The 22973-nt window shown below is 36.5% G+C and overlaps 1 protein-coding gene across 6 annotated transcripts in view; it reads right to left on the bottom strand.

The window, feature by feature from the left end:
• The window catches only part of FTO (FTO alpha-ketoglutarate dependent dioxygenase), a 250253-nt gene that overhangs the window by 127662 nt on the left and 99618 nt on the right, over positions 1-22973 (bottom strand). For all 6 annotated transcript variants that reach the window (XR_012662053.1, XM_075101621.1, XM_075101622.1 and 3 more), the window contains one exon: positions 11385-11509. Coding sequence is in view for 5 of the 6 variants with exons in the window: in XM_075101621.1 (XP_074957722.1) it covers positions 11385-11509 (125 nt within the window). In the remaining variant the exon portion in view is untranslated. The remainder of the gene's footprint in view (positions 1-11384; positions 11510-22973) is intronic.

Genomic DNA, 22973 nt, shown 5'->3' with positions numbered 1-22973 from the left:
GTGTGGTGGTGGGGTGGGGTGAAAACCTCTGAGAAAATTGGATTTGTACTTAAGTTTCATTCTTAAATGAATACGCAAAGCTTGACAGCATTTCAAACTATTGAAATACAAAATATTAAAGGAAGAGACAGCAGAATAAGGCATTATATTTCAAGGTAGTCTTGTATTTTTACTATAAAAAGCAGAATAAGGCATTATAGTAATAATACAAGTATACTACAAAAGTATAAATAGCACTGAATGCAGAGCTCATTGTTCTGAGTAGTGGGTTGCTTTCTTCCCACCCCCACCCCCCAAAGAAAACTAGCGATTGCAATTCATTCAGCAAAAGAAACAGGACATACACACAGAGATGTCATAAATAATTCCAATATAAACCCATGCTAATTATTTCATGTGAAACTCCAACACAAATTACTTAGCACTGAAATTGCACCTCCTCATACTGTGTATGCAAAATAAAAGTGAACAGATGTGCTCTTCCAAACCAAGCTATTGCTACAATTAAACCAACAGTCATTTTACAAACCAGCGAGCTATTTCATGTGCGTCTACGGTGCTAATCATCTTTTCTCCACTACCCCAGTCTAACAGAACAGCAAGTTATTTATAGAGTTATCTATCTTGCACTTTGCAGATGATGCCTAACATTATGACAACAGTGAAAAGGTCTCCGTACCTGCCTACCTAAAACAAGTTTCTGTAAAGTAATGAATACAGACAGCTTGGGGACTATCCACCTGCACTGCCTGCCTTTTACTGCCTGCAAAGTGAAACCACAAGGGATTGGCAGAAGGTACTTGTCTGACAGGGCCAGGACAGCCTTTCTCCTCAGTGACAGCCTAGGCCTAGCCTCTTAAACCTGACCCACCATAATTCCTTCACAATGCAGCAGCAAGGCAGCTGACAGTAGCAGCTGCACCTCCTAAGCGAGATGGATGGAATTTTCATAACTAGTTCCCCAAGTTACATTTTACCTTCAAGATAATTTATGAGCTGCTGTGGAGCCTTGAAGAGACAATATGCTTGCCATAAAATTAACTGTAACAGTCTTGTAGGTTATAATTAACACTGGGAGGGTAGCACCAACTGGATGAAACACATGGCATAATTGATGGTGAAACTGGAAATTAAGGAAACTAACAATATAATTACTGTGCACATCACTTTAGTGAAAACTATGCTTTCCAGGGGTTAATTACAATCCCCTTCTAATGTACACATTCTGATGGGGAGGGGATGAGTGTCACAGCTAGAAGGAGGCACGTTTGCTGGCAAGGCCCCCTTGCACCTGGACTGATGTATATATTGGGTTTTTTTGCCTGGAAGAGATATACATGTCAAAGCAGCAGCACCAGCACCTGAACATCTGGCAGCAGGCACACTGTAGCTTAGAGATAGATGATTGTTCAAGCCTCATAGAATATTTCATTTTCTCTGTAGCCAGCATACTTAATGGCAAAGAAGAAAACATCCTCTGTGAGATTTCACTTAATGGCACACATTATTAATTTAAATGACTTGAACAAAGAAAAACATTTTAGGTTTGTATTGCCATAACTTAGCAGCAAATTAAGATTTTTTTTTTTCATCAGTGTATTATCATCTTGGTTTATTACATTAGTCTTTAGAAACATGCAGAGCAATTCCTTTTAGGATCTTGCCTGTCAAGGGAATACTGAACTGAAGATGCAATGCTAGTGAGCTAGTTAATCAGAAATAATATTATAAACTGGTGCCATATTTGGGAAGAAGAACATGCAATTCATCTACCTGTATCTAAGACTATTCTCTAGCCAAGGCTTAAGGAATCATTACTGTAATGTATTTATTTGAATATCTTAATTTTTTTTTGTCCCTGGACAAGATATGTGAAAATGTACAGATAAATGATGCAACAGTGTCACCTACAGGCAAGCAAAACAGTTTAAAACCTTCTCCAACATTGCACCCTCTTCCCTCCCAAATCCCTTTCCTCCCCTCCTCTCCCTTCCTGCAAACTCCCCCTCAATCCCTAACACACACATCTGGATTTTGGGATTATCCATCTCTCCAAATAAGAAAAGAAGGGCAAATACCTAAAATGCTTTCAGGATGGCCTAACATAAATTAATTAGACCTTATATGCTTTACAATAAATATGCTGCACAGCTAGCAAGTCATCTACATCAACTCCAGAACACTTGTTCAAATCCACCTTTACTAGGTGGTCAAAATTAATTCTGACAAGAATATTTTTCAGAATGCAAATGTTGACATTACTAAATACGAGAAAATAAAAATGAGAAAATGTTGTCTTGCTCAAAAACAACTGGCAAAAAATTTAAGACTACTGTCTAATTTTGTACAAAAATGCCCTCCAGCATAATTTGGAGCTAAATCTAACTCCAGTACATCCACAGGCATAACTGATGGATTCATTCAGCTTGCCCTTGTGAAAAGAGGGGAGCACCCTCTTATTAGGAGCTCTAAAAATTCTCGGAACTCTCCTTTTCCAACAGAATACTCTTTTCTCCTAGTATTACTGTTCTTACTTTAATACTTGATACCCTTTTCTTCACTTCTCCCACAAACCCTGCATTTTGAGAGCCTGTTTCTCAGTTAATCTTTTTGATACATCTCAAGATACCTCTTTCTTTCAATTATTTCCCTCAATTTCTAATTATATCACCAATGTCCACTGATGTTAAACACACTTCTCACCCATGAGTCCTATCTGCTCCACCACCAACCCCGGCTAGATAATCTCTAGAATACAGCAATATGGAAATATAAATGGCTACTGTGAATCACGAGTAAACTGGGATGTTACATACCTCCAGAAGTGTTTTCAGTTGGCTAAGCTACTCAGGTAAGTTATAGTAGGATTTTCTTCTGCCGCCACTACCTATGCTTTAAACACTGGTCCCATTTGGGGCTGCTGTCATTTACCAAAATAAGACAAAGAATATGAAAACAATGCATGTTTTGTAACAGGTTCCCAAGTTCTCTGTTTTTACAGAACATCTTAAGCATAAGAAATGCCAACTTCCTTTTTCAGCTATTTTAAACATCATCATAGTTTATAATGTAATAAATCCACAGCAGTGATAAAGAATTGAAAATTCAGACAAAATAAACAGCACAAATAATATAGCCAAATTAAACTGTTAGGATGGTCCAAAAAAAATCTCATTAGTAGTGAAAAGAAGCAAGTAAATCTAATTCTATTCTCCAGTTCATCTTTGTTTCTCTGATCAGTTGATACATCTCAAACCCATTCTTTGACCTCCCAGTGGATTGGACTTCCCTCTCGTCCAATGCTGTTGAGATCATTCGGTAATTTACCATGGCTCTCTCACTGGCATATAATTATCTGTGTAAATTACTGTAACTTTTAGTGCAAGGAAACTGTAGAGCAATGCAACAGACTGACATTCTTTTTTGCCCACAGTCAGCCATGATATTCATTGGCTTATCACTATCTCACAAACATGGTCTAGACTGCTTAGAGCATTGACAGCATCTTGCTCAGTTTCTACATCCATTTAATTTTTGGCTGCTCCAAAAATGCCAGCAAGGATACCAGTTTGTGTCAGCTGTAACAGTTGCTTTATGTGATATACACGCCTGCCTACTAGGATTGGAGAACCAATGCATTTTACATAGGCCATCAAACACAGATACCCAATGGGAATAGTTTTTGGCACTATCTACCTGAACTATATTTGAACTGCTGACCTAAAAACAAAAGGCTTTGTATTTCATTACCAACCCCTGGAGCCATCAAGTTCTATATATGTAGAAAAACTTTAATAACAGAAGTCTGACAGCATTTAAGACTTAAGTTTTGAACTTATCTAAGCATCTGCTCACTCATGCCTCATGCTATGACATGATAGGCACACCATTTGGCTAAGTAAAACCTTTATGTTACTCTCTGTTTTTTCTGTATTAGTAATATATATAGATTATTTAACACAGATCCTCCAAATTAAATTTATTTAATTAGGCTTTATGACAGATAAAGCTGTGACAATAATGGTACTAACAACAATAAAGTCCCGTTTGGATAAAGGTTCTCTTATTTTATAGAAGACAGAATTCTATTTTTAGACTCATTTTATTTTAAATGTCTAGTTTTAGACAAAGTTTTAGTTCATACTAAGTTTGTGAGTAATTTTATGGACATGTTACGTACTATGACATTAGCACATTTGCTGAACACAAAGGCAAGTATGGACTGATATTGCAGAAGAAAGAAACCTCAGCGGATGAAGCAAAATAGATCTATGGTATTTTTTCATTCTCTGGACCAGTCACACTGTATCCCTAGTTTATAACACCAGGTCTTCAGCTAATATGGGCAGCTACAGAGCACTGTACACCACACTGAACTCTCCCAGCTTTTCCCCTTTTCCCTGCCTCTGGCAGACAACATTCTCTCTTACAGGAATGATGACAGCTGCTGCTAATGCTACTTTGTGGTTCAACTGTCTGATGATGTGGCTAACACTTTGTCTCCACAGATTATAAATTTGTCACCTCTGATCTATTCAATCTCCAGTATCCTGCAGCCTGGAAACACAATAATCTCAATTTCCAGCATTCAAATCTCCCAGTGGTAGTGAGCAAATAATTTTCAAACCACTGGGAAAACAACAGTAACTATCTTTCTTGTACTGCAATCATGAAAGCTTACATAAATAAGGAAATGTCACCCATGCTGACTTTAAAAGCCTGTCCAGGTGAAATAAAGTCAAACCTCTAACAGATTTGGCTAAATAGAAGAAATAATAATCAAATGCCCTCTGATAAGAGTGGAAAAATTCTTTATTACTTCTTGTTTTGGAAATTTTAATTGCACTATAAATAAGGATTAAATTTGGGTCATTTGTCAGTTTTGGAAGTGTCACGGAATCATCTTTTGAAAAATCCATCTAACATAACAAGAAAAGCATGAAATCAAAAATGGAAAGTGTCAAAGAACTTTGATTTAGTAGTGACTTAGGTATGGCATGATGCATCTCCTTATGGTTTTCAGAAGTGGCAAATTAAAACTAAACTGATAAAGTAAACCCTCAAAGTAAACAATCCTTACAAAATGCCTAGTGAAAGAAACTGACACACACAAAAGCCCCACACAGAGCTCAAGTTCTGCCACTTTTACCAAACTGCCCCATTTGTTTTAAGTCCCTACACCAAGTAACATTTTTACATTTTACCATATTTACTGTTTATATAATGACACCACAAGATAAGAAGCAGCATTTTCTGTAAGTGGTCACAGCTTGTAAACGTAAAGTCTTTTCAAGGGTAAAGGGACAAGATAGGTTCAAAGGAAATAATAGTGGTGGTTAAACAGTTAAACATTTAATCAAGCAGTATTTCCATTGTTCTGTAGAGTACTTGTACTTATTGATCCCAAGGCTTGGCTGTTTCAAAGACTCCTAAAAAGAAGAAATACAGGTGAAAGACTGAGGCGGAAAACAGGAAGGGCAACGAGAAGCAAAAGAAGTCTGGTAATAAGCAATCAGAGAAAAGTCAAAGGTCAATCAAAGCAGCTGATGCCTACACATAACTAAGGCAGGAGACCTGACAACTTCATTGAAGTTGTAGTGTCTTCTCCATTCATTTGAAAGCTGCAAGGTTGGTCATCTGTCTGCCTCAAAGCATCTTCCTGATTAGCATTACCATCTAAGTCACAATGTACATTTACTTTCTGAAAAGCTGTTTTAGGTTAAGTACTGGGTGCTGAACAGTCACATTTTCTTCTTTTAAAGAACATGTGCACACACAGAGAATAGGAATATCAAAGAATCCAACTATAATTTTTTTTTCCCCCTCTCTCATTTCCAAACTGATGAATCAAAATTTTTGTCTATGCTTGTTGCTAACTTACTGAGTATCTATTCCATCTGACACACATACTGTCCAGAGAGGACAACTGTTACAAAAATCCCACTGGAGATCACACAGCTGTGTCACCTGAGATCCTTACTAATTTCAGAAACATGGATGCTGGATTGCTGAACATGGAAAAAAAAAAAATCTCTCATTCTGATGTTACACAAAACAACCAAAAAAGTTTTAAACAACCCAAATACTTCCCCTCACTCTCTGTCAGACTTTGATACCTCTGCAATTTGTCTGTTAAATCTTTGGAACTAGTGTAGCTCCCATTGCAGTAGTTTCTGAAGAGTTCACAATATTTCATATATTCATCATCCTGGCAGGCCTGTGAGAGTGTAAAAAATTTCAGTATTTGTCAATGAGTATTTCAACCAGTATTATCACATTTCATTTAAAAACTAACATTTAGTGAGGTCCTGAAAAATACACAAAATCTGTGACAGAAGGAAAAAAACCTTTCCAATTTTCCCAAAGCCCATGCTAACTTCTTAACCCATGGACTTTTCTTCTGTTACAGAAGGAATTGCGTTACTACTTTATATCAACACCACTTTCTCCTACTGGAACTAAAAAGAACAAAATCTACCTCAATTACCTTCTTAGAGATGATCTAAAATTCCAAGTTATAAAGAGGTAAGGTATAAGAAAAAAACCCACCATTTTCTTTAAAATATAAAATAAAATATACATAAAACTCTTCCTGTTTGTATCTCATTTAACATGCATACTATTTTAGGATTCCACTCTCATATTCTTCATTGTTCTTCTTATTAGAACCCAAAAGTGTTATCACAGATTAGGACTCAATTACCACATTCTGTACTCATAATATAAATTCCTATATAAATATCCACATAATATTCCAGATTTCACTGCTGAGAGGTAAGGGTATCTCAGTAGTATGACAAGCGTTCACTGTAGCTAGAAGAAACATTCACATTGTTATGTCAAAATCTAAGAAGGGCTTTGACAAAGGCAAAAAATGCTAAGGAACTATAGCTCAGGTTTGACTTGAAACCTGAAACTTATATGATTTGCCGTAAGAGGTTCTTTTTTGAAGTGTTGTACAAAGATGGAAGACTATAACAATTCTAAAAATACACAGTGATCTGATCTATAAAATGCTATGGGCTGTAGAATGACCTCATAAAATAGATTTTTTCATTGTGTTATTTCAATGAGCCAAGATTTTAAGCTATTGATTCTTACAAGATATAATCAATTAAAACTTTTCTGCTGCTTATCTCATGAACCAGAAGAATTTTGTACTTACTTGGGTCCAACTATTTATGGAATGTTTATTCTATTTTTACTATGTCAATTTGTCATTACATGATGGCTTAGAGAAAACTCTTAAGATTTCAGAATTTGACTAAGTAGCACAACTATGAAAATACAACCATCATAAATAATTTTCTTTTTCCTACCAAACTTTTCACTTTATTATATCTTTCTCCAAAACTTTACATTTTCAATTACCTGTCTGAATTTCCCTTAAGGGAAATGGTGCAATTTCACTCAGAGAAATAGAAAAATGGACATCAGAGTCTGTGTCGTAATAAAACCATGTTAGACTAATAAAAGTGTTGCATGAAAAGACTTATTTTAGTAATGATTTAACTAACAGTGGTTTTTCCTAGCAGTTAATAATTTCAGTGTAATTAAGCATTATCCTTTAAATTAATCCATTGTTGATTCCTTGATGACAAATTAGTTTGGTAGCAAATCCATCTATATGAAAAATATAGCAAAAAACCTACTAGAATTAAGCAGAGTATGTTATGCAAGCCTTAATGACAATATTATTATAACATGATATGAGTTCTATTAGGAGGAATAAGAGATACAATTTTTATTGAACTATACTGTCCAGTCCTCTTGGGCATTTACTGATCAGGAAAAGCGCAACATTCTCTCTTGAAATTAAAGTTTGTTTATTTGTTTGCTTTCTCCTTTTGGCCAAACGGTTTCTTTAGGATATAACAACTTTTCTGGTTCCAGTTAAAAAGTAAAACAAAAAATGTCAATAGCATCATCAACAGGCTAAAAATACTGAGGGCCTTTTCTGAAAATGAATCAGGTGCAGATATTGAACTGTACTTTTTCATTCTTTGTCTCACTTTTCAAATGATAATTTCTTCCACAGCCACCATTAAATCTTGATCTATTCCAGCTCTCTGTATGGGTCATTGATTCTAGATGTACCATGGTTATTTTTAAATGTTTCACTTTCGTAGAGAAAAAGAGGGCTGTCTAGAGCCAGATGGGTAACTTCACACTTCATTTATCAAACCTAATGCATTAGACTCCACCCTCTCTTTCCCACTATTGCTGTTAAATTTCCATATAATTCGGTAACAATTTTCATTATCATACAGTGACCCTAAAAAGTCTACACAGGTTTGCATGGTTAGTCCAAAATTCACAGCTGTTCCCTTTACCCTCTATTTGTTACAGTAGAATCTATGGTACCCCTTACTTTATAAGGTGAACAGTGACCTTCTATAAGCAGAGGTCAAAACGGGGTCAGTTCAAAGGGCTAGAGCAGATCTTTAACAACTATAAGAACCTGTCCATCAGGCGCTATCATGCAGTATAAACAAATCTGGGGCTTTAAAAACTCTGGACCATTTCTGTTAACACTTAGAGGACATTCATTGAGTCCTACCTGAAGTATTTTGGATCACCACCACTCAACATAGAACAACTTGAATCCCTAGAAGACCTGCTCAGTACTTAAGATACTGATGACATCTTTGAGTATATGAAATGGCGAGCTGTAACACTAAGTGCTCTACCACATGTTTTGGACTACGGAGCTGAAATAAAAACTTAAAAAGAGTCATTTCAGTTGGTTAATATGCAGAAACACTGATACAACTTAAAGCAAATAATGCAAGGGCATGCTTTAGCCAAGTAGATACATACACATATCAAAACAGTTCAGATGCCTTTCTCAGAGAAAGACTAAATTTCTAAAAGTTGAATCAGTTTGTATTAACAGTTTGTTTTTTTTTTATTTAAGGTGTCAATGACACAAATAAAACCCAGGAAAGAACAGAATGCCTATGCAAATCTACAAAGACCAAGTGCAAAGTAAAGTTTTTGCCAGCTGCCCTCCCCCTTCATTGACCTAAATTTCTTGAAGTTGTACTGTTCATAATGTACTCTCTAACACACAATGTAAGGTAATTAGAGTCATCTGTATTTTACTTCCAGAGGAAAAAAATTCTATTATCTAATCTAGCTGATCCCCTGATAGCCTGTTGAAAGTAAAATACTGTAACCTATTGCCTGCCCTTTGACAAGTGCTAATTATTTCCTGTCCAAGCACATTTTTCGCATGTAATTCCAAAGTACACAATAGACTGATCTCTAAAACATGGGCAGCCCTGCTAGTACCACAGTGGACGTTTTATAACTTTCACCACCATATGCTTGATGGCTACCCACAGCCAGTGCTTCATTCCCGACATCTAGCTGAAGCTTTGATGAAGTAAAGTGAGGTGTACGGTAACAGTCTGTTTATGCAGATCATATGGATGAGACTCTCAGATAGGTCACCAGGATGGGAAACATCAAATAGAAAGAAAAAGGATTATGGATATTAAATACTCAAAGGACACTTCCTTTCAGAACTTTCAAGGCACAATGATCTTGAAATTTTCTTTCAGGTGTTTAGTTTTAAGGAAGCCTGCACTTTGTCTGCTTGTGCCTCTCCCCACCTCCACCCAAGAACTTCAGCGTTTCTGTGTCAGAGACTAGACTATGTCTACAACTGCAATGCTGGCTCCAGCCTCTGATTATGCTGTGAGCAGAAACACTGTAACCACATTACTGTTAAGTGAGTCCCGATCACCATGATTCCCGATGACTTCATATATTAGGAAATCATTGTTATACTAAACAAACAGTAAAAAGATAGTCCACTCATTAGAATCGTTTAGCCTCTTCCTGTCTCTAGGAAGCTTTCTATTCTGGTTAACAACAAAGATTCATGTGTCCCATGGAAAAGCTTTAATTTACTTCCTCCAAAAAACCAAACCATTTGCATTTTTTAGTAAGCATGGTAATGGAAGGCAACACCCCCTCCCCAGACAAAAATCCCTCAAATTCCTCAAAAAGTAGGAAACAAACCCCCCATGATAATACTGACAACATTGTAAGCCTATCTTACCAAGCTCTTTTCCACTCTGAGATATTAACTGATTAGTATAAAAATAAACATTCCATACTCATAAGAACAGACTTATAAAACACAGCCTCTAATCTGTAATAATAATTGCTATTATGCAATAATGTTTAATTTTTATCTAAAGCTTCTAAAATGTTTCAAGTCCACTCACTCTAATTATTGGGATCAGCAAAGCCACTCATGTGTCAGACCCAATATCTGCAATTAACTTTTTAAAGTCAATCTCATAGAATTTTCAAGAAATTTCCAAAATTCTACACTAACAAAACACAGGACTACTCCCTTAACGAGATCATTTAATGCAGGTAAAACAATCATGCCAATTAAGTGCTAATTTTGATTGACAAAATATCATTAAAAATACTTTTGACTAGAAGCTGTATTTAATTGTAAGCACAGGACATCTCCTGGTTTTAAAGGAAAGCTGTACATTTGGTAGAAAAATTTCATAGACTGTTAGATATTTTCTGTAACTATCATAAATAAGAAAACGTAAGAGATTACTAAACGAATATAAATCTATAGCTTTTAGAAATAGATGTGAATGGGGTGACATCAACTCATTTAGCAACTAAAGAGAAGGACACAAGGTGGCTTACAGTGCAAATTCTCTTTTTGAATTCACACATTTCTGAAAGAACCAGAAGTATGATGTATCTGTACTTTCTGAAATGCACTCATCTGACTACATTACAGTAACACAATGTTTTTCAAATAAAAACAAACAATTTTTTTAAATTGTTAACAACTTCACCTGAGTTATTACCATGGCAATACATTTGTTTTAAGAACTCAAGTATAATAAGATAGTCACATGATGCAAACTCCAGCAATATGTACACCCATGCCAATCTCACCCAACACAACCCAGCTAACACCAGTAGGACACCACGAGAAAATATGAGGATCTTGAAGAAAGCAGACAAGAAGCGTATCTATTAGCATGGCATGCCAGCAAGGAGTATTGCTCATACTGTCAGCAATAGAAGGAAAACCTTAGGGAACTTAAGGTGATACCAATTCTCAAATATGTATGCTGCCTATCAAGCTATTATGAATAGACTGCACTATATAAGCACAAAAAGGGAGTACTCTCCCCCTCAAAGTAACCCTGAAATCAGAAGCAGAAACATTGACTATTCCATTCAAGGAAAAATATTATTTGAACAGTAAAAATTTTTATTTTTTTTTTTAATAATGTCAACTTGCCCCCACCCTTGGAATTGGATTTAGAGGAGTATATTTGATATATGTGTTTCTAATTTTATTATATTACTATTTTTCTTAAATTTCTCACCTTGCTGTCCATTCTTTACGCAGCCTTTGTCGTTCAGTAAGAACAAGCAGGAAGCAGCTGATGGTTTCATTCCATTGTTCCTCAATTTGTTCCTCTTTTCCAACTTCAGAGAGGACCAGGCTTGTCTTAAAGGGAAAAAACACATGAAAATTATAATCTAGAAATAGGAAACAATGTGTAAAATTAATAAAAAGCCCATAAGCAAATAAGGACAGTAAATCAATAGCTTTTTTTATTACAGTTCCACTGCTGACAAATCAATACAGTAAATGATGGTTAGAAATGACCACCATATATTTGGTATTTAATCAATGTACACGGCACATAAGGTAAACCTTAAAATCTCATTCCTTTAAGTAACACAAAACATTGTGCATTCTAGCTCTCATTTTCTCGAGACATAATTCTTTTCTTTTAAAAATATTTTCTTGTATCAAGTCATATCAGAAATGTTTCCCTCAACATAGCATTCGTTTAGAGGATTTCCCCCTCCCCTTTGATCCTTGGTGAAGCTAAAGTAGTAAATGCCTGTTTGTACTGTATCTTCTGAAAGGAATTTCTGATGACGTACCAGTGTAAGTAAGTCGACCAGTGTACATCTGCTGACTGGACATGCAGCAGGCCAACCACCACAGAGATCTAGAGTCGAGGCTGCAGTCTTCTCCTTCAGTGAAGATACCCTATTTGCATTTCTTGCCTTAACCAGCCACTGATTTTCACTTAATCATCTTTGCTATTCTAACCTTTGGCCACATGCTCTCCAAATGTATAAGGCTATCTAAATACTTTTGGGAAGGATGACTGAATGGCCAGAATGCTTGCACAAACCTAGTTACTCCACAGAAAAGGAGGCAAAAAATGTTTCTAACCTAAGCAGTTGTGGAATTGAATTTGAAAACACAACTCAAATATCACCAAGAACTGCACTGTGCTGCCCTCAGCATGGCCTCTCTTAGAGGAACAACATGACAAAAAGACATGGCATATTGCCTCCTCTTCAACATCACATACACATCACATTCTGCCCTGCCCAAATGTATAACCGCTAAAATTCCTCTGGGGATTCCATGACACAAATGGTTGTTATCATCTTCAGTTTGTGAAAACAGGAAGATCTGTCCTTGTTCTGACAGTTTGTTGGTTTGGTTTTTTGTTTTGTTTTGTTTGTTTGTTGTCTTCTTGCTGTTGTTGTTTTGGTGTCTTCCCCCCCCCCAGAAAGACTCATATGCAGATTGTACACTTCTTAAACTATGTAAAGTAAGCAGTGACATTGCTGCTGCCACGGTGGTTCCAAGAGGCAAGCATACAAGCATGACAGTGTTCATAGAGACAGAAAATAAAATAATTTTATTACACCAACATCAGGCGACAAAGACCAAAAAGCACCTTCATCCCCATCTCCCAGCACTATCAGTCGGCCTACAAAAAGGCATTACCCCATAATATGGGACTTACACATCAAAAAGAACGTTTTCTTGTAAAATCCCAATATGTTCAAAACTCTAACTATAGAGATCACATTCTTGACCCCGCTTTGACATCACAAAGCAAACAAAAAGCCAAAGAGTATTTTCAGATAAGGATTCCCTAACAGGGGTTTCCTTTGCACTGACCTACATCTTTTACACAAGCTCTAGTATCTGCCAACTTCAACAATCCTGATCTTACAGCCTTTACTTCACTGTGGCCAGCAACTGGACAGTTTGAAGCAGGATTTGATAGACAACTTCAGCATATGAGAACATACTCACATGAGATGAAGAGATACACATTCTTTAATTCATGTAAAGTTACATGCCTTGTTATTCAGAATAAATATACCTATTAAGGTTTTAACTTCTATATTTACCATGTGCAAGAACTGACACAGCACTATAACTAAGGTTTATCCCTGTGTATTATAGGACAATCAGACTATAGCCATACAGGTAGGTCACAGTACACCAAGATTTCTCTTTCAGAACCCTCGGATGGCCTTATTAATTACAATGGGATAGGGAAATCCACTGGTGATAGTGTTGAAGTCTGCTTCTCTCCGAGACTGCAGAAAAGCCACAAGTTTAACAATGCTATGCCTCACAAAGCTGAAAGCATAGTTATTTGCAGGCAACATATATCAAGATACCCTAAATAAGTGATTCCCAAAGCACAAAGCATGGAGAACCAATAGTTGCTAAAGAATTTTCAGTCAAACTCTGATGAAAAGAGGATGTGATTAGAGTATTATCAGTCAGAGAAAATGGGTGACCATTTCTCCGAGTATTCAGAGTCACATAATGTTTTTGTATGAATTCTGATGGCCTGGCTAAATTGAAACTTTGGTACTGAGTTCCACTACCTAAAGTCTCCTCCATCTGCAGGAATATTATACTTCTGGAAACTGAAAATTATTTAATTTTTAGTGAGAGAACAATTATATTGCCCCAGCCCTCTGTTAGCACCTTTCATTTATGTGGTGGTGTACACAGTTCAAGTCAAACTCATAGGTTGACACTGACGTAATAAATGCTCCTTTACTGAGCCCTGTGAGTACAGTTGCAGCTACCTGGAGGGTGAAATAGTACTATTAAGCAACATACATACAACAAAAATACATAGCAATTTAACTGATTTACTTGTTTTCTAAGAGAGCTGAGGGCAATAAGGTTACCTGGAACGTGAGTGCAGGGCATGATACATGGCTTTTATAAAGGTATTTCTTAATAACTTGCTATTCTTATAATCTCAGTAAAAATCCCAAATTGTAACAAATAAAGAAGATTCGGGGCAAAATATGATAAAACATGTTCCTTTGAAAGTTTTCTTGTTTTGGTATTTATTTTTAACAAGGGGATTCAATATATACGTTGACTGGTAAAGGTCAAGGGTTCAAGAAACTCGGTCAAAGATGTTATCAGCTGGGAAAGCCATTTCCTCACATCAACACCGATAAAAATCCATCAGAAACCCAGCCGATACCACCCCTGCTCTAAAGGGCAGGAATGACCTTCTTTTGAACATCGCTATAGTTGCACATCCCATCAAAGAAAATCTGACCTTGTGTCTCAATTCTTTTAATGTTCTTTAATGACAGCTAATTGTCTGCAGAGGTCCCCTTTGCCCAATGCTGAGTGAAGCCTTCACATTTCTGAACCGGACTCAACACTGACTCAGTGTATTTCAGCACACTTGGGACCACAGGACAGTAGAATAAATAAACAACATAACTAGCCCTACAGCCTGTCTTATCTCATCCTTGTGTTCACAGAGATTCTTGAGGGTGGTAATGTTTACAAATTTTTGAAACTTACTTTCTTCTGCTTCCTGAGCCAGCAAAAACATATCCTGGACAACGTAGGCAATGAGATAAAACGAATTGCTTATCACTTGGGAGAAGCAACTTCTTGTCTCACTGGCCAGTATGTCTCTTTATTAAGTAGTACTGTTAATATTTTCAGCAAATCTTTCCCATTTCTCCTTACAGATCTATTAATGTATTTAGGGCATTCCCTTGTAAATCCTAAATGGCATGCTCTTAAAAACACAAACATACAACCCACCTATCAAAGCTTTTTACGCATATATACAGCAATTGCCAATCCAGTCTTCTATGTTAAGGATAGTATTTAGGAAATTATACACTTTACCCTCCTCCTGGCACAGCAGCAGAACTAAATCTAGTGCTCTACTGACATATGAGGCAACAGCCATCAGACCATATTCTCTTATTATGTAAGAAAGAAAGGTACTAAGATAAGATTTTAAAAGACCAATATAATATTTCCCTCATACCCATTGACAAAATATATCAGTGTCACGGGACTGAATAGAAAGTGTTATAACCAAGTCTTACTATTCACCCAGGATACACACTCAAAATTAGATACCTTTTGTGAGCCTTAACAAAGCTAACCTAGGCATTGTAACAGATTACAATATTTTTCTTTTCTGAGATACACAGCAAAAGAAACTATGTTTCAACGTCAATAGGCCACTAACCTGCTTAACTGTATGTATCCTGGGTGAATACCACTACATGCTTACAAACAAGCCAAAAAAACCCAAACCAAACCAAAACACAACACACTGGCACATTTTTAGTCTTTTGTAGCTAGATTTTCATTCCTTCAATACAGACCTCTCGAGGAGCCAGACTTAAGGTGAGAAACATTGTATAGCTGGAGACACGAAGCCTAGTATTCTGTCAAACAAATTAGCTTTCAGTCTGAACTGAAGTGGCACTTGGGACAGTTTGTCTCTTGGTCCCACTTTATTGGGTCAATGAATCAGGTTTCTTACTCTGAGTTGAGATTTAATTTACTCACCACCAGTTTAAATAGGATAAGCTTCAAATCTTTACTAACCACTTCTACTTTAATAGTCATCTCTCAATAATAACTAATATGGAAAGGAAAAACAAAATGTAAAATCTGTAAGCAGGGCTTTAAATGTTGCTCTGTATCTTCCTTGTTGTTTTTGTGACTTTATTTTGCTCTTAGTGCAAGAAGTGTCCTGATGAAATTCTGTATAACTAGAACACTGTGCCTTGGGGGGGGGGGGCGGGGAGAAGAACCTGAAATCTATTAAGCCATATTAATTTAACATGTCATAACTTCTATGTGATAAAAAAGCCAGTAATTGCTTACAAACCACTGCTCATTTCTTCTTTACTTTTAACATTTTTACTTAAAATATGAGCAAATGCACCCATTTTCATTGATAGGATGGAAACAGCCAGTAAGGTTTAAGTTATCACCCAGTAATTTGGGCACAGTAAACCCAATTCTCTGCCTTTGTTTATTAATCCACTATGCCAGATATCACAGTTTCACTCAGCAACCCTTATGTTTTAGATGATATTGAAAAATGGCTCATGTTTGTCAAAAGAAAGTTAAAAAAAAAAAGGTAAAGAGGAAAAAAAGTGTTGTTTATAGAAGCCAGCTGCTCTGGCTTCGGCGCCAGCAGCTCTTCATCGTGCTATTTTACGCTTGCAACCCCCACTGCCCCCACTGGCACAGGTACAACTAAATGTTGACTTCAATGCTTCAGAGAGCGCTCCACTGATTCTGTACATGATTAATTGCCAAAGACATGGCTGACCATATGGAACTGAGAAAGCATCAAGTAATTCATACTTCTGTATATGATCATTTGGCCCCTGTTGTTTTAATGTACAGGAAAGAGCTAGTATAGCACAGACCTGGTGTCTTGCCCTTGACAGCCCATTAAGAAATCTCAAAGCACCTAGCTGAAGTTATGCTGTTGGCTTTTCAATAGCAGCCTAATAAAACAGAAGCAAAGCTTTCCAACTAGTCTTAAATCTTTCACATACAGTACATTAACCACTGCTGCTAAAACAACTGGTTTCTTATGATAGGAAATGGGATTTGATTTCTAGCCTCTGCACACTTACTGAAAGCCTTTTTCTGACCTTTGGAGGGTTTACAAAATCATTGTTCGTTTTTCCTGCCATTTTCCCAGTTTCTTGCCATGGCGATCCTAATAGATTTGTTTAAGGTTCAGTACATTCTACTCTTACTAGCTGTTATATGCAAACTGTACAACGAAGGTAGGCTCATGGGAGCTGAAAGGAAAGAAATTATTGTTAACTGTTTTCTTCCTGAGAGTCAGAGAAGTCACTGCAACATCTAAAACATAATTTACTTTTAAAGAGCCTATAAAACAAAACAAAAAATTCCTGAAAAGAAGCAGTATACTAGCATGTGCTTTCTTTAATCAGACTGGAGACAAATCATCAAATTTCATTTGAGAAAGAGGACAATTTATTTTAAAGCTGTAGCATTCTCAAGGATGTCTGACACAGAGCTCAACAAAAAGAAAAAGGTGAAGACTTAGAATATATGTCAGTATCATTAACTGCTTTATATTAGTTTTATCTATGGTTAACACCTTTTCAGTCATATGTAGTCAAAGAAAAATGTTTAAATAATGTTTCACTGTCAAGGCTCTTAAGATGACAGTGCTAAAAAGTTAATCCCCATCCTCACAGATCTGGCAGTTTTGACATATGTTGGCAAGGATGTATTTTCTGGCACCTTCCATTACAAAATATTTACATGGAGTTTACTTGTCTGTGGATTTTCTAGTTGTCTAAATGATCCTCATGGTCTGAAGGGCCTTATGTGGGAAATCCTAATCAGTGGATATTCATCAACAGAAATTTCCCAGGCTACTGAATTCAGCTAACACTAATTCTCCAACAGAATACAAGAAAAATCCACAAGCTGACATAAAACTCCATAAACGCTCTGGTTATTGATAGAGCACTTCCAACATTAAAACAGTTTGCCTGAGTCAAATATTATGTCTGTATTTAAATAAAATATAAAGGAATAGAGATTTTGAAAGACACGTAATTTTTGTATTTTCGTAGCATAAAAGGAAAGGGGGCTCAAGTTTCTGGCATGAAACCATTGCCACAAAGATTATATATTCTTCCCTACCATTATATTCAATGGTGCAATTCTAAACTAAGCAAGTACATAACCCAATTATAAAGCAGAATGCTTTAAGTTAGACATATGCTTAAGCTCTACATACAAGCCTACGTGCATTAAAATGTAGGGAGCCCTGCCTCTCTTTGAGGTATTCCCTGCTGACAACAAAGGATGAAGGACTTGATAGATGAGTATTTCGACCTAGAAAAACCTACTGAGAGTAGATCACTTAGACGTTTCCAGAAAACTTTAGTTCTTGTCTACACTAGAAAGTTGTGCCATTTGACTATACCTGTGGAGCTCAAGCAGTACATTTTCCAGTTATATGAGTTTAAAGGTAATTAAACTAGGCAGAGCTTATTTGGAAATAACCATTACCTTTACGCCCATATAAGCATATTTATACTAGGGTCTTGAACCATGTATTTAGGAAAAAGGAATCCAAATGGAAGTAATGACCAAGTAATTTTTGGTTACTCTGGCATGCCAAAACTGAATGAATTTCCAGTGGAGAAAAAAAAAAATCTTTTTCACTGGATAATTCAATGCAGTTAAGATAGGTCTCTGAAAGATTTTCAATACTTAGTTACAAAGAAGAAAAAAAAAAAAGAAAGAAAAAAGATCAACACTTCCAAACTATTTTTGATGCACTGCTCAGTTTGGCAGTGTTCTAAAGGTGAAGTATAACCCATCTCATCAAGAAAGAGCAACCGAACCACTCAAGATATTTGGAATAAGAGTGGCTTAGCATCTTCAGATGCATGGGTGAGTGAAAGGTTACCCTTTAGTCACATTCTCCCACAGCATGGCCCCTCCACCTCTGAATCATCAATAGCACAAAGACTAAAGCAGACCTACCATGCATAGTGGATTATATGAAGTGTAAAACATTGTGGGGAAAAAGCTTTTGAAAGAAGTCATGAAAGAGAAATCATGCTTGCAAGAAGATCCAGCTGACAGGCTAGTCCTTAACAAGTGAATATGTTTGAAAACATTGTGAATGCAAGAAAAGAACATGCCTTTTGTTTCCAAATCTACAGTGTCTCTTTACCCCAACTGTTGCCTGCATGGCTGAACATATGTTTTCTGAACAAGAACTGAAGCAGAAAGTGTTCTTTGTTATTATTCACTCCTTTGTATACACCTCCCTTTTCCCATTTTGGTCACATGCAAACAGTAGTTATGCTGAACACTTAAGTTCTGAAGGACTGCACAGCACTGTATGCTTCAGTGACTACTATTGTGGAAATCAGTTGAGCTAAGATGCAGCACAAGACTCACTTCACCAATGTGCACTCTGGACAGCTTACATTTTGCAATACTGAATCATGCCGAGTACAACCTGCACAAGTTCACTTAGCCAGCAGACAGAATTTTCATCATCAACAGTTATGTGCAGTTCTAATAAGCACTGAAGCATCATAAAACAAATGATCTTATGTGTTCAAAAAGAACTCAGAAGACTACCCTGTAAGTATAATTTTCTAGCATATCAACATTAACATCATCAGGTATTAAGAATAATTTAGGGAGGGAGGGAAGGAGGAAGGGGAGGAAAAAATGATGGCCTTCAAAGCCAGAAGTAGGTAAGACCACCTCACAAACAGTGAAATGAACTCTAGCTTGAAGTAAATACTCATATAATTTTATTGATTGTAATGAAATAATTCTAGATGTAAGCAAGGCTTTGTTTTGACCCTAATAGACTAAGCTACATACAAGCTTCTCTTAAAATATTTACAGATGCAAACTTACAACAAAATCTCCAAAACAGACACTTGGTCTTTGTAGCACTCAAAATACAAACTGGAGTCACTAAACTTAATATTATTGGTTACATAAAAAATTATTTTTAAACATCCCCAAACTATGAAGAAAGATGGAAAACAGTGAGTGTTAGATTCTGATTTCATTATTGCCTTTTTTTTTTGTGGCTATCTTTTAGTGTTTAATTACATGTCATATTACTGATTTCCTTGAAAAGCACATCTATTTAGTATGGAAAAGCTTAGAACACCAATATTTTTCTCCCATCACTGAAGCCACTACTTGTTGCCATCAGGCCACTAACTACTTTAGCCACAATACTTTCTAACACAATGTCTAGTGAAGATACAGCTGCACGATAATTTGGGACATATTCCCACTGTTATTGGTTTCACTGAAATAATTTAAAACACAGAAAGCCAAGTTACAAAATGGATTAAACGCTGCAGAATGAAGAAGCTGCAAGCCACAATCAATTATGTCCAGAAGTGCCTGTGGGCATGCTTTGTTTAAGATGTCTGCCATAACAGAATAGCAATGTAGTACATATGCAAGATAACATCATACAGTTGAATCATATCTTCGATTGACACAAGAGTTTCAACGCCTTTATCATCCTCACAGTGCTATAAATGCACCAGGTCTGCGAATATCCTTGTGAGATGGGACTTTCGCCATGTTGTTTCAAAAATGAACTTTTGTCACATTTGTCACAGCTTCATTACCCCCAGTGACATCATCTCTATGTAGATATAAAATTCATAATCACGTATGTGCAGTAGTAATACTAGCTGTCATGGCAAAAGGGACAGAAAAAGAATTTAGACCATGCCCCTGGGAAGAGCATAGGAACCTGATACATTGTAAGTATTTAATGTATGGGGAATATGGCATTGTCAAGCAGCAAGGAGGACATCACCATCCACTACTAGAGGCTGATGATTAAAACATCATTTGGAAATAAACCTCTTCATAAGCTATGATCCTTGTTCCTCAACTGAGAATTAGGCAATTTGATTTCAGTGCCTTATCCTCCTCCAGTTTTGTTACAGTACCTACCTATATATTTACATAAAAACATGTGCTAGGCACTTCACATATAGGCCATACAAATGGTGATGACCTGCCGTTGAGGGTGTGCAGTGTGAGTGTACTGCAATATACTAGCAAATTTTAAAAATGGGGGACTGAGAAAGGAGAACATACAAAGAAGTTTACTGATTTAACTCTCAGTCACCCATAATAGGTACAGTCACTATTTCAGATGCAGTACTTAGAGTAAATATAGATTCCGGGCGGGGGGAGGGGGGGGGGGGTGGGGGAGAGGCAATTACTTATTTTTACTTATACTTACTTATTAGAGCATAAAGCTACATAATCCTGTAATATATATATATGCCACCCATATATGGACACTAATTTCTTATTACGAGTGATAAAGGGGAATGTCTTACTAGTATATACAGGCAACACAAATCATACACTTACAAGAAAAAAAGATAATTGCAAAACAAATTCAGTAGTCCAGGTAGACCTATAATGCTAAATAAGGCAATGCTTCATTATAATTAACACGTCTGCTCAAACTTACAAACCTGTAGGCTCAAAAGAAACTTACACTTTTTTCAGAACAAACCCAATCCTCCTCCAAATTAATTAAGCTGAAGTAAACTCTGCCTAAACCTCTGTGTATATGCCTGTATACTCTGTATACAGATATACACAGACCAGGGTACAACACAGATAGCACACCAGCAGTTAGTGTTTGTCGCATCCTGCTTGAGTGCGATATACTGTCATGGAGTTGGAGTATTAATCCGTGGTACATGCAGGCGGACCTCCACCCCTTCCAAGGACAGGTCACTTTCCGCAGAGGTTCTTACCCTCTTGTGACACTCAGTTGCATACCTCCATCATGCCAGGAACTCAGTCACATTTCTTGCTATTTATTGTTATTCTGAATGCAATATATCTGTAACACCTAAGCTTTATAAACCTGTTCATGCCAGTTATTGATTATTCTGTTTTGATAGAGTTGTGTTCCAGTAAAAGACCATGCTATACACTTCACTTCCTGGACTTTAGATTTGAATTATGCCCACGTTTTCCTCTCATCAGAGAGATCTAACATTACAGCTATCTGGATATGACAAATACCAACACGATGATAGTCCATTCTATCAAAGGAGCATTTTTCTTCCACTAATACTCCATGATATCCCATATGGGTTTGTTTTCACTTTATTTTGATTTTGGGGAAGGATTTTTGCTCTGTTTCACACTCGTAGGAAGGGAGCAATAAAGCTCTCAGTGACTAGTTTATCTCCTCAGGAGAAAGAAAGTAAAAGGTTCATTTTTCATCCTTAAAAGGAAGATTAGCAAGTAATTAACCCAACAATTAAAAGTATACACAAGGAAAGAACAAGGAAGTAGGTCAAAGGCAAAATAAATCAGTTAAGAAAATTTTAAAATTTACTTCCTGTCACCCAGTAGTGCATTAAAAGAACTCCTTTTGGAAAGATTTTTTAGAGTCTAATCAAGTTCTAAATGTTGTAAATTTGTCATAGTCAGTTTCCATGAACATTCAGGTATTTATAGATGAGTACTTGAGAAAGAACTTAAAGTCCGAATGGCCAAGTACTTGAAAACATCACTATATTCAAAGTCATTATATAGGCAATTTTCATTAATGACAAAGTATTCAATGAGGAAAAATAAACTTTTATCATATGATTCATCGGCCTAACAAAGAAAACAACCATGATCAACAGATCGTTGTGAATATACATTACCCTCTGAACTAAAGTCACGTGCTGAAGATTCTGGCAATTCAACAACTATGACATTTGCACAATGTGCTCACCAACTATGACAATACAATTTGGCAAACAGAAAACACTGTTACTCTGTGACATCCCATAACAATACGTTCTATTACACTGCACTGCCACGTTCACAGCTCCTGCCTTACCATTCACTACTGTTTCCTTCTATAGGCACGTGAAATAGGATATGGGTTCTCAAGTTCAGCTGCAAAGTCCAACTTAAGAGAGAGGTCAAAGGTCTGACTAATCACCTCTGCACTCTTTGAGATGGATCAGTTAATCCACTAGTAAAAGTTGAAGCAATGTCAAGGATGTATTAACATAAACTGGCCAACTATCCTTAACAGACATGTAGTAAGTACATACCACAATGGAGATGTTCTCCACTAACCTAAGAAAGCAAGCTTTTGGATCTTCTGGGTTGCTGCAGAAATGAAAAATAGCAATTTCTGGAGCAGGGTTTGATATGTGCTCTCTCACACAAAAACTTCTCCCCTTAAAAGATACATCATGACGTGCTATACTAGAGCTCTAAATCTCCAATTAATGTTATTGTTTAC

Source organism: Phalacrocorax aristotelis, chromosome 8 (assembly GCF_949628215.1).
Source record: "Phalacrocorax aristotelis chromosome 8, bGulAri2.1, whole genome shotgun sequence".
Classification (NCBI taxonomy): Eukaryota; Metazoa; Chordata; class Aves; order Suliformes; family Phalacrocoracidae; genus Phalacrocorax; species Phalacrocorax aristotelis.
Note: the sequence above shows the minus strand (reverse complement) of the source record. Positions and strands in the feature narration are given on the sequence as shown.